This window comes from Dipodomys merriami, unplaced genomic scaffold (assembly GCF_024711535.1).
Source record: "Dipodomys merriami isolate MVZ:Mamm:240054 unplaced genomic scaffold, mDipMer1.0.p SCAF_242, whole genome shotgun sequence".
Lineage (NCBI taxonomy): Eukaryota > Metazoa > Chordata > Mammalia > Rodentia > Heteromyidae > Dipodomys > Dipodomys merriami.
In genome coordinates, this window is record NW_027203849.1 from 484,733 (window position 1) to 497,359 (window position 12,627).

Here is a 12,627-nt window from a genome sequence, read left to right on the forward strand (position 1 = left end):
AGTAGATAGAATTATAGGCATGAGCCACCAGCACCTAGCTATTTCATTAATTATCATGAAGGTGATCTACAAAGGAATTGCAGTTATGTAATAAGTCAGGTAAAGAGCACATTCTTTTTGGACAATGTCCCTCCTTCCCTCACTCTCTCCCAGTTTTTCCCTCCCACCCCATCTACAAGTTGTACAGTTCATTTTCACCACAGTGTCTAGAGAGAGCCACTGCTGCATTTGTTCACCCTTTGTGCCTCCATTTCTGTGCCCCAAAGGCATATTAGCAAATAAACAAGACCCAAAAAAGCAAACAGACAAAAAAAACCCTCTTGTTCCCACTTCCTGGAGTTCATGTCGATAAATATTATTTTACATGAGCAGATGTATCTTTATGTTTTAACTCCCAAATGTCTCCACTCAGACCTTTCCCTAAAGTCTCCATCCATACACCCAGCCCCGGCTGGAATACCTTCCAAGCTCCCCAAGCTGAACACACCTTCATGCTCCTCTACCTGGATTATAGTTCCTGACCCAGTGTCAGCAGCCCAGACGACTGCACTCTAGAACAGAAGGGAAACCATTTTGAAGTTGACTCTGAAATACTTTCCTTTGTTTGATCAGAAATCATGACCTCAAGGGATTTAGTAGATTCTAAACTCAGAGAAGGTGTTTGCCCTCCTTCTTGTCTATGTCCCCTTAGAGTTTAATCTCCCCAGAAAGAAAATGGAGACCACTACCTATCTCCTCTGAGGCACAGAACATTGTGAGTCTGGAGATGAGTCCGGTAGAAGGGGGATTCAGTAGGAATCCCCCACATGCTGAGTTGTCCTGAGAATACAATGAAGTCACTTTACGGAGCTCCAGGTTTTGGAGTTTCAGTCTTCCAAGAGCATGCTTCCTTTCTGTGTTTCTAGTAAGCATTGGCCCTGACTTCTCTGGAAATCCCAATCACCTGGACTCTCTATTCCATAAGAACTGAGTCACAAAAATAGAACCATGAGAAAAGCTAGGTTTGACCCCTTTGCCCTCTTAAATTTGTTGGTGGCAAGAGCCTGGGGCAAGAAGGGCAAAGCAGCACCTCTTGAATGTAACTGGTTCTTCCATCTTAAGGAACACCAAATTGAACCTCAGAATATTTTTAACATTAGTCACTGTAGCAAAGGAATGTATTCATACTTGGGAGAGTATTCATACTTGGGCTACCCTAATCTTACAGGACTGAAGGGTTTTGTTGTTGTTTGTTGTGCAGGTACTGGGACTTGAATTCAGGGTTGAACACTTGTCCCTTACCTTTTTCACTTACGGCTTGCACTCTACCACTTGAGACACACCTCCACTTCTGGCTGCCTGCCTTCCTTCCTTCCTTCCCTGCCTTCCTGCCTGTTTGCTTGCTTGCCTTCAATTCATTCATTCTTTCTTTCTTTCTTTCTTTCTTTCTTTCTTTCTTTCTTTCTTTCTTTCTTTCTTTCGTTCTTTCATTCTTTCTTTCTTTCTTTCTTTTTCTCCTTTCTTTCCTTCCTTTCTCTTTCTTTCTTCCTCTTCCTCTTTCTTTCTTTCTCTCTCTTTCTTTGTTTCTCTTTCTTTCTTTCTTTCTCTCCTTTCTTTCTCTCCTTTCTTTCTTTCTTTCCTTCCTTCCTTTCTCTCTCTTTCTTCCTCTTCCTCTTTCTTTCTTCCTTTCTCTCTTTCTTCCTTTCTCTCTTTCTTTCTCTTTCTTTCTTTCTTTCTTTCTTTCTTTCTTTCTTCCTTTCTTTCTTTCTTTCTTTCTTCCTTTCTTTCTTTCTTCCTTTCTTCCTTTCTCTCCTTTCTTTCATTTTGCCAGTCCTGGGGCTTGAACTCAAGGCCTGAGCACTGCCCCTAATGCTTCTTTTTGCTCAAAGCTAACACTCTACCACTTAAGCCACAGTGCCTCTTCCGCTTTTTTCTATTTATGTGGTACCAAGGAATTGAACCCAGGGCTTTAGGCATGCTAGGCACGCACTCTACCGCTGAGCTGCCTTCCCAGCCCAAATGAGGAAAGTTTTTTTTGTTTTTTGTTTGTTTGTTTGTTTTTTGGTCAGTTGTGGGGCCTGGGCGCTGTCCCTCAGCTCCTCAGCTTAAGGCTAGCACTATACCACGTGAGCCACAGCACCACTTCCAGCTTTTTTTGCTTATGTAGTGCTGAGGAATGGAACCCAGGGCCTCATGCATACAAGGCAAGCACTCTACCACTGAGCCACCTTCCCAGCCCCTTTTTCTTTCTTTCATTCTCTTTCTCTATTTCTCTCTTTCTTCCTTTCTCCCTCCCTCTTTCCCTCCCTTCCTTCCTTCCTTTCTCTCTTTTTCTCTTTTTTCTTTTTCTTTCTCTCTCTCTTTCTCTCTCCTTTCTCTCTCTCTTCTTTCTTTCTTACTTTCTTTCTTTCTTTCTTTCTTTTTTCTTTCTGTCTTTCTGCCTGTCTTTCTGCCTGTCTTTCTGTCTTTCCTTTTTTTCTTTTCTTTCTTTCCAGTCTGGGTGGTTAACTGGAGTTAAGAGTGTCATAGACTTTCCTGCCCAGGCTAGCTTCAAACCACGTCCCTCAGATCTCACCTCCGGTATAGCTAGGAATTCAGAAATAAGCCATCAGCATCCAGGCACAAGGCTGAGATTTTAACCTGAGAAATACACGTAGGTGGGCTTTACCCAGATAAATGCTTCTGCAAAGACGATAAGCTACATATTTTGTACTTGAGCATTCTTTTTCCTGGGGAAAAGGTCCAAATTTTTAACATATTATCAAAGAATTTCCTGACTCCAAACTGAAGACTGGGTCCAGAAACTCTAAATAAATGGCTCTGACCTGAAAGCTCAGATCTCAGAATTTCCTCTGAGCAGCCAGATTGGTTCTTATAAAACATAAATCTGATCATGCCACTCTCCTACATAAACCCATCCACAACTTCCACTGGGCTTTAGAATATGAACAAAGGCCTTAAAGTGGTTCTAGAAAAGTGCTTCTCAACTTCAGCCTCATGACATTTTGGGTCAATTTTTATTTTTATTTGTGTGTGTGTGTGTGTGTGTGTGTGTGTGTGTTTATTTGTGTGTGTGTGTGTGTTTATCTGTGTGTGTGTGTGTGTGTGTGTGTGTGTGTGTGTGTGTGTGTGTGTGTGTGTTGGTCATGGGGCCTGGGTGCTGTCCCTGAGCTCTTCAGCTCAAAGCAAGCACTCTACCACTTGAGCCACAGCACCACTTCTGGTTTTCTTATTGGAGATAAGAGTCTCACTGACTTTCTTGTCCAGGCTGGCTTTGAACTGCGATCCTTAGATCACAGCTCCTGGGTAGCTAGGATTACAGGTGTGAGCCACCAGCACCCAGCACGATTTTTTTTTTAAGCTGATACTGGGGCTTGAACTCAGGGCCTTTCTTATTTGGCTTTTTCATATAAGGCTGGTGCTCTACCACTTGAGCCTCACCTCTACTTCCAATTTTTTGCTTGTTAATTGGAGGTGAGAACCTCCTGGACTTTTCTGCCCAGGCTGGCTTTGAACCACAATCCTCATATCTCTGCCTTCTGAGTAGCTAGGATTAGAGACATGAGCCACCTAGAAGCACAGTTCTAGGGACTGTCCTGGCCATTGCAGAACATTTAGCAGTTTCTTTGGAGCAGCCCCAACATGCAAACAGACACATACTCATATACATAGATGCATATGAGTGCACATGCACACACACATACACAACAACCCAGTGAAATGTCCCTGGGAGACAGAATTGCCTTGAGTTAGAACTGTTGTCCTAGGAGCTCCTTTAGGATATGCGCCTGTCCAGACCCTAATGCCTACTCTTTGGTGTCTTCTCCAGGCACCTGAAGGCCACCTCTCAGTGGAACACAGTCTGACCTTCCTGTCTCAGAACAGTGCACTGTACTCCTGGGCTGCTCTTCTCTACTTCTTGTCTCCTTGTCAAATGCCTCTGTTCAAACCTATTCCCTGCCCCTCCTCTGAAGCCAGCTGCAATGCTGTCACACCCCCTCACCCCTGCCTTCTGCATAGACTGCCACCTCCAGGAAGGCAGGGATTGTGACCGTGTGCTACTGAGTGGTAGCTACCTGATCCGTATTGCACCATGACTGGTGGACACGGTCATCAAATCCACCCCTGTCCCATATCAGACACCCAAGTCAGAAATGAGTGTGAAGTCAGTTATATTCACAGGAAGGTGGGCAATGAATCTGGCCTTGCTGAAGGTTACTTCAGAAGGTAACACACACACACACACACACACACACACACACACACACACACACACACACACACACACACACACACACACACACACACACACACACACAAAATGAAAGAAAAACAATATGATTAAACATCTAGCCAGATACCAGAGCTCTCCAAGGTGCCAAAGCCTGAGGCCAGTCCCTAAGGGCTAAAAAGAGATCAGAAAGCGTGAGATGGGGACTTTCTCCCATATGCAATTAGAAGAATTTAAAGGGACAGGTGCAGGTGGCTCATGCCTGTAATCCTAGCTACTCAGGTGGCTGAGATCTGAGGATGTGGTTTAATGCCAGTCTGGGCAGAAAAGTCTGTGAGAGTTATTTCCAATAAACTACTCAGAAAAAAAAAATGGAAGTGGTGCTGTGGCTCAGGTGGTAGAGAAGTAGCCTTGAGGAAAAAGAGGCTCAGGGGCAGTGCCCAGTTCTCTGAGTTCAAGCCTCAGCCAAAAAAGGGGGAGGAGGAACACGAGGAGGATGAGGAGGATGAGGAGGATGAGGAGGATGAGGAGGATGAGGAGGATGAGGAAACAAAGAGGATACCTGGGAGAGAAACATAAAGGCACAATGCCTGTGTGCATCTGATCATATAAAATAATATTTTGAACCCCAGGAAATGGGGTTCAAAGAAGAAAAATTTACTTCTACTAGGATCAGACTCCATGTCTAGGAGTAGCTTAAAACTTTCTTGGGTATCCCCACCTATCTCCTACATTGTATGGAGAAGACAGAGTGCAGGTACCAGACCCCGCAGGCCTCATTCCTATTCATGACGGCTGAGGGCAAACCCCTCCTCCCCCCTCATGCAAGCCTTTAACAGCACCTCTGCACCTACTCTCAGATGCCCCTCTCAGGCCATCGAACCCCAGGCACCCCACCTTCCATAGCTCAAATTGATAGATTTCAAGGCTGCTGCTCCTCCTTCACAGACTCTTCTGTTAGGAGCCTCCTGGGCAGGAGAAAACAAATCTCCTGTGTGCTGTGGACTATCAGTGACAAGAAGAAACTTCTGAGCAGGCATTGGACTCCCAGAAGAGGAAAGCTGTAGCAGAAGGCAAAATGTAAGAAGGTGCTGGCACTCAGCCCCTGACCATGAACTTGCCTGACCCTGACAACCCGAGTTATGGCTGCCTCCCCCCATCCTGGCCCCAGGCAGCTGAGCTGAGCTTTGAACCATGAAGTACATAGCGCTAGGACAACTGGATACTCATGCAGAAAAAAAAAAAACCTAAAATTGAATGCCTACCTGATGCCATATGCAAAAATAAATTCAATGTGGATCAAAGTCTTAAAGGTAAAAACATGAAAACTTAGAAAATGTAGAAGAATCATAGAATGATGGTGCGCATCTCCTCTGCGGCTGGAGTATTCAGGTCCAGCTATGGAGATGTGGGGAGTCCAATCCCCTTCATGGCTCCCTTCATGTCACCCTAATTGACACAGCCAAGGAGTGACAGCCACCATTTGTCACGAAGCAAAAATATCCTAAGATGCTAGAGCAAGAATATACTTTCTGTGCTGGGAGCTCACTGGTCCTGAAACACCATATTCCCAAATTGGAATGCCCTTGTGTTCACCTTGTCACCAGGGAGCAGACAGAGCTCTGGGTGGTGATGGTAATTGGGTTAGTCTTGCCGACTTGCCCCCCTCCTGCTTGTCAAGAGATAATGCAGAAACATGCCGTCATGTGGAGCACAGTTCAGGTGCAGGCTGAGGCTGGCGTGGAAGAAACGAGTCACTCAGCACCTGCATACCCGCCTCTGCCAGCCACGCTGCCCTCTTCCTGGGGCAAGCCCCTTTGTTCTAGCTAGGGCTCAGGGGTCTCCGTGGGTGACTTATGTCCTCAGCAGGGGTTGGATGCTCACCCAGGGAAGGTCCCAGAAGCCTTTGAGGATCTGAATTCATTATTCACTTTGCCAACATCTCTGTGCCTAAAAGAGGAGTGATAAGAAGAAGCACTTAAAAAAAGAGGAGAAGAAGAAGAAGAAGAAGAAGAAGAAGAAGAAGAAGAAGAAGAAGAAGAAGAAGAAGAAGAAGAAGAGGAGGAGGAGGAGGAGGAGGAGGAGGAGGAGGAGGAGGAGGAGGAGGAGGAGGAGGAGGAGGAGGAGGAGGAGGAGGAGGAGGAGGAGGAGGAGGAGGAGGAGGAGGAGGAGGAGGAGGAGGAAGAAGAGGAAGAAATGGCAGGTCATGAGGGAGAGGGGAAGAAAGCTTTCTCTTGCTTTGTGAACAGGCATCCTGCTGTTTCATTTTATAATGGACTCTTACAAACACTAAAGCAGGCCCTGCCCTCAGCCCAGTAGTCTCTAAACTCTAATGGGTGAGACAGGGAACACTGTTCCTCCAGAGGCCCACAGATGCCCAGAAACTGGGAGCTGCTCCGCTTGAGAACAGCCACCCTAGTGATTCCCAACTATTGCACACCAAACACTCAGGGAGAAAGCAATCAGAGCCATAGATTTGCACGGCCCTATTCTAGGAGTGTGGGCAGACCTGAGACTTTGCCATCATGTTCCTGGTGTACGGCAGGTCTCACTCCGTGGCCCGCACTTCGAGGGTCACTAGTATTCTTTGTTTTCCAGATAAGGCAACAGAGGCCTGGCTTAAGGACCCTTGCCTGGTGGCACTCACCGCTCACTGCAGGCTCCACAGTGTTCAGCTCCACACTCAGTAGCACCTCCTGCAGGGCCACAGTGCTGTCAGGAGGTCTGAGGAAGGATGGTGTGCATTAGATTCAAGTCTGACAGTTTCCATGAATGTCTATTAAGCAAACAAGTATCCTAGCAACTCAGCGACCAGCTCCCAACTTCCTCTGAATTTCACCCTTCACCTGCTCTGAGACAATATTCCCTTAATATCAGTCAATATACTCTAAACACTTCCCAGGTATTTGTCATTCACCAGTTCTCACAAATGTATGACACAGGTACACACGGGGGAGGGGCTATGAGAGAGACAGACAGGTGTATAGACAAAGACAGACAGACAGACACACACACACACACACACACACACACACACAGAGGCTTAAACTCAGGGCCTAAGCACTGTCCCTTAGCTTTTCACTCAAAGCTGGCATTCTTGAGTCATAGCTTCACTTCCAGCTTTTTGGTAATTAATTGGAGATAAGAATTTCATGCATGCACTTTCTTGCCTGGGCTGGCTTTGAACCTTGATTCTCAGAACTTTGCCTTCTCAGTAGCTAGGACTATAAGTGTGAGCCACCAGAACTAGCCCATTCTTATTTTGATGTTACCTATGAGACCTTCCTGACCCTGCTCTCTAAGAGGGTTACAGAACACTTTGATGGTACTGCTTAACCCACATCTCCCTCTGAAGATTCCCCTGGGGTATACTCTACTTCACACCCTCCCCAGGAAAAGCCCTGGTCTAATCTACTCACTTGACCTTCCAGCCAGCATCCTGAACCCTATAGTGTTGACCTTGAGGAAAAGAAGGGTTGCTCAGGGCCTTGGAACTTGGCCTTAGGGGACCTTGTTCTACCTCACTTTAGCCCTATCCTAGAGACATGGGAGGGGGCCAAGAACATGAAGCTTCTTTTCTAGGAACTGGGAACCCTGTAACTACCTGCAGAAATAGGCCTGAACTTTTCCCACAACTGCATGAGATCCCTCCTCCAAGGGCAACATTGTCCTTCTAGTGACACTGAGTATGTATAACCTCTAGGCCCCTGGAAGCAAGAGAGAAGTCACTCTCTTCTCTAATCTAATGATGACCTTTTCCACTTGTCATTGGTTAGAAGGAACTCAGGGGACCTGCTCAGACTCACAAGAAGGGGACTACATAGTATGTAAATATAAAGAGATAAGAATTACGGGGGTTGGCCATGGCCATATTCAACACAGGAATCCAAGAACTCAAAGACAGAGTTTTAGAGACAAACCTGGCTTTTTCCAGTCATCGTGAAGTTATATCTACTAAAGGAAAAGCACAGAATATTTTAGTCAGCAGTTTGTCAACTTGAGTTACAGCTTTTAAATATTTATCCATGTGAAGCTGGGTGCTGACAGCTCACATTAGTAATCCCAGCTACTCAGGAAGTTGAAATCTGAGAATCAAAATTTGAAGCCAGTCCATTCAGGAAAGTCAGTGAGACTCTTATCTTCATTTAACCATTCAAAACTCCGAAGTGGAGCTAAAAGTGGTAGAGTACTAGCCTTGAACAAAAGAGCTCCAGATCCTGAGTTCAAGCCTTACAACTGACAAAAAAAACGTATGTATGCAATGTGTGAGATTCTTTGATATGTATAGTCCCATACGTATTAGGGACAGACTGCTTCTATGCATGTGTCCTGTCAATTCACATCAGGCAGGCCTTGTGTGCAAGATCCTGTCTGCTGGTCTCCTGTCCCCTACACAGCCTAGCGTAGTGCCCATCACATAGTAGACTATCAACAGAGTTTGCAAGACATCCAGAGCTGCCCAGCTCTAGGGGTAATGCCCTCAGTCCAAGCCTATCTCATGAGGCAGCTGAGCGGACTGTGAAGCCTCAGTGGCTGGCCTTTGGAATAATGAGAGGATTTTATTTAGTAAAAGAAGGAAGCTAGAGAAACAAAATCTGTCACCTTAGCAGGATAAAGATGGAGATGTTCCAGAGAAAACTAGGTGTCTTAGGTCTCTATTTTTTTTCATTTTATTATAAAAATAGTGAGTATGGCTTATATGCTTAAAAAGTAAAAAAGAGAGCTATAATTCTAACCAAAGTAAGCTTAGTATGTTTATATATGTGAACACATGCAGGTGCTCATGTGCATTTATGTATTTAATTTCTTCCCTTGGAAAAAAATTTTTTTTGTCAGTCGTGGGGCCTGAACTCTGGCCTGGGCGCTGTCCCTCAGCTCTTCAACTCAAGGCTAGCACTCTACCACATGAGCCACAGCACACTTCCCTTCTGGCTTTTTTCTGCTTATGTGGTACTGAGGAATCAAACCCAGGGCCTCATGCATGCAAGGCAAGCACTCTACCACTGAGCCACCTTCCCAGCCCAGAAAATGTTTTTTACACATAGCTTTTTTTTCTTTCTTTTTAAAAAAAACTTGTGTGGTTTGGGAGCTTAAAAAGTGATCATAGGCCTGAGAATGTGCTTAGTGGTAGAGTGCTTGAACAAAAGAAGCTCAGGGACAGTGCCTGGGCCCTGAATACAAGTCCCAGGACTGGCCAAAAAAAAAAGTGATCATACTCAGCCAGATACTGGTGGCTCACCCCTGGTAATCCTAGCTACTTAGGAGGTTGAGATCTGAGGATCATGGTTTGCAGCCAGCTTGGTCAGAAAAGTCGGTGACTCATGTCTCTGATTAACCACCAGAAAAACAGAAGTGGAGCCATGGCTCAAAGTGGTAGAAGCACTAGCCTTGAACAGAAAACCTCAGCAATAATGCCCAGAGCCTGAGTTCACAATTGGAAAAGAAAAAAAAGGAAGGAAGGAAAGAAAGAAGGAAGGAAGGAAAAAAAGGAGAGTTCACAATTGGAAAAGAAAAAAAAAGGAAGGAAGGAAGGAAAAAAAGGAGAGAGAAAAGAAAGAAAGAAAGAAAGAAAGAAAGAAAGAAAAAAAGAAAGAAAGAAAGAAAGAAAGAAAGGAAGGAAGGAAGGAAGGAAGGAAGAAAGAAAGAAAGAAAAAAGAAAGAAAGGTGATCATACTGTCTATTCAATTATGTATCTACCTTTTCCAAAGCAATAAATATTTTTCTACATTAACTTTAAAGTATTTTTAAATAGATAGTAGACACATAACAAGCAAGACAAAAAGCAAAGAAAACAGGAACAACAAAGAAAAAAATTAGATAGTAGATTGACAAGGTCACTAAATACATGGTGACATGTTTCTCTCCCATCCACCTGTTCATTCCCTGGCAGTTCCTTCTGTTTTTCCAATCACACACACACACACACACACACACACACACACACACACACACACACACACACACACACACACACACACACACACACACACACACACACACACACACACACACACACACACACACACACACACACACACACACACACACATCAAGTACAATTTTTTTCTTTTTCTTTTCTATTTTCTTCATAGTGGCAATACATTACACATGTTATTCTGTATTCAATCTATTTTGGGAATAGTTACATATGTTTACACAGAGATGGCTCTAGTTGCCACCTCTATATAAATAAGCCCAATCTTGGTGGAACTTTGCTTACCTAAATTAAGCTGCGAGTGTAGCTCAGTGGTAAAATGCTTGACTAACTGGAATTTAATTCCCAAAAATTGAGGCTAGACTAGGCCATACAATGAAACCCTTTACAAAAAAAAAAGCTTTCTCATAAAGGAAAAACTTTAAAAATTATAACAATTCCATCATTGCTTATAGTAGAAAATTAGGGTACCAATGCGCTGGTCTTCTATGCACTGAGAGGTGTCTGTGTGGAAGGCAGAAAAGTCCCAGGGATATCAGGATGAGCTGAAATAAATAAATTGAAAAGTATGTTTAAATAAACAGAAGATTGTAGAACAAGGCTATACTAAAGCTACCAGCACAACTATGTTTATTGCAGCATTATTTACCATAGCTAAGATATGGAACCAACCCAAATGCCCCTCAGTAGATGAATGGATCAAGAAAATGTGGTATGTTTACACAATGGAATTCTATGCCTCCATCAGAAAGAATGACATGGCCCCATTTGTTAGGAAATGGAAAGACTTGCAAAAAATTATATTAAGTGAAATAAGCCAGGCCCAAAGAAACATAGGTCCCATGGCTGCCCTTATTTGTAACAACTAGTATAAGTCTAGGACAAGCAGAAAAGGTCAAAAGCTATGTACATATGACCACATAAGATGATGTTAAGTGAAATGAACCTCAAGATAGGGACACAAGTGGTTTTTTTCTTGCTTGCTATTGTTTTTAGCATATTTAAAATGTACTATGCGATTTTTTTGTTTCTCTTGTACGTTCTTCCCCCATGGTATAACCCCTGTTGTCACCGTACTTGATGCCTATGCTCTGCATCTTGTATGTACATTTTTCTAATTTGGGGAGGGGAAGGGAAATAACAACATGCTGAAATAAGAATGTAGGTTGACCCATTGTAACAATGAGATGTACAAGACACTGTGTTGAAAATGAACTTTACAACTTGGGGGTGGGGTGAGGGAGGAGTTGGGGAGGTGGGAGGGAAGGGATGGTAGGGGAAAAACAAAGGAGGAGGTAACTGCTTACTAGGAAATGTACTCTTTACCTTACTCATGTAACTGTTACCCCTCTGTACAGTATTTTTACAATAAAAAACATATGAAAAAAGGAAATAAAAGATAGTGGGTATTACCATTCATTATTATGTAACTAATAGTGACAGTATAGAGAGAAGGAGCTGGGCTGTGGTGAAGTGGTAACACAGCTGCTGAGTGTGAGGGCTCCATCCCTAGCACTGACTAAATAAATAAAGACTAGAGAAAGAAATGTTTTAATTGGATGGGACCTCCTTATTATCTACAACACAGTCTTCCAGCTACTTTGATTCTGCCACTGTTCTTGGTCTGTGAACTATTTGGTAAATTGAAGCACTGCTAGGTTTAATTATCTGGCAGTTTCCCTTTGACTTCCTTTCCCTGGTGGAAAAACCAGTTTACCTCCATTCAAATTGCTTATTTCTTCAATTTCATTCAAATTTGTGTTCTTTTCACTTTTTATTTTGAACCAGTCATAAGAGTCATCTAGTTTTCTTGCAAATTAAGAAATACAATAAAATCTTCATTATTATGTTGTGAGAGAGTTTTGCTTTTACATTTTTTCAGAAAAAGCTTAAAAAAAAAAAAAAGCTGGGCTATAAGGATAACTACTAGAACAAAAAGGCAAGCTTCCCAAATCATCACTAAAAAAAAAAAACAACAAGAATAAAGCAAAGATAATGGACCAAAATGCAACTGTCATATCCAACTAGTGGGTCGAAGTCATTGTTAAAAGACATCAGGCACTGGTGGCTCACCTCTATAATCCTAGCTACACAGGAGGCTGTGATCTGAGCATCCCCATTAGAAGCCAGCCTGGGCAGGAAAGGCTGTGAGACTCCAATTAACCACCAAAAAACCAGAAGCGTTGCTATGGCTCAAAGTGGTAGAGCACTAGCCTTGAGCAGAAAAACTCAGGGATAGCACCCAGGCCCTGAGTTGAAGCCCCACAACTGACCAAAAAAAAAAAAAAAAGACAAACATAAAACATTAAACTGATTAAACAAAATTATTAAGAACAGTTGAGACCAAAAGCATGAGAAAATGTGTTTTTACATAGCTGAGTATAAAAGTGCAGCAGAAATTATGACCCTAATACTAGACTTGGCTAGTTGAAAATGATTAAATGAAATAAGGATTCCTTAATAATATGGGCTGTGAGTGTGT

General features: G+C 43.4%; 1 protein-coding gene across 4 annotated transcripts in view; it reads right to left on the reverse strand.

Annotated features, from left to right (window-relative positions):
- LOC138835940 (N-acetyllactosaminide beta-1,3-N-acetylglucosaminyltransferase 2) overlaps positions 1-12,627 on the reverse strand; it is a 179,742-nt gene that overhangs the window by 34,145 nt on the left and 132,970 nt on the right. For 2 of the 4 annotated variants that reach the window (XR_011374809.1, XR_011374810.1), the window contains exons 3-4: positions 10,617-10,690; positions 6,858-6,934 (exon numbers count right to left, since the gene is read on the reverse strand). Coding sequence is in view for 1 of the 4 variants with exons in the window: in XM_070034506.1 (XP_069890607.1) it covers positions 10,617-10,690 (74 nt within the window). In the remaining 3 variants the exon portion in view is untranslated. The remainder of the gene's footprint in view (positions 1-6,857; positions 6,935-10,616; positions 10,691-12,627) is intronic. The other 2 variants (XR_011374811.1, XM_070034506.1) reach the window with 1 other exon arrangement.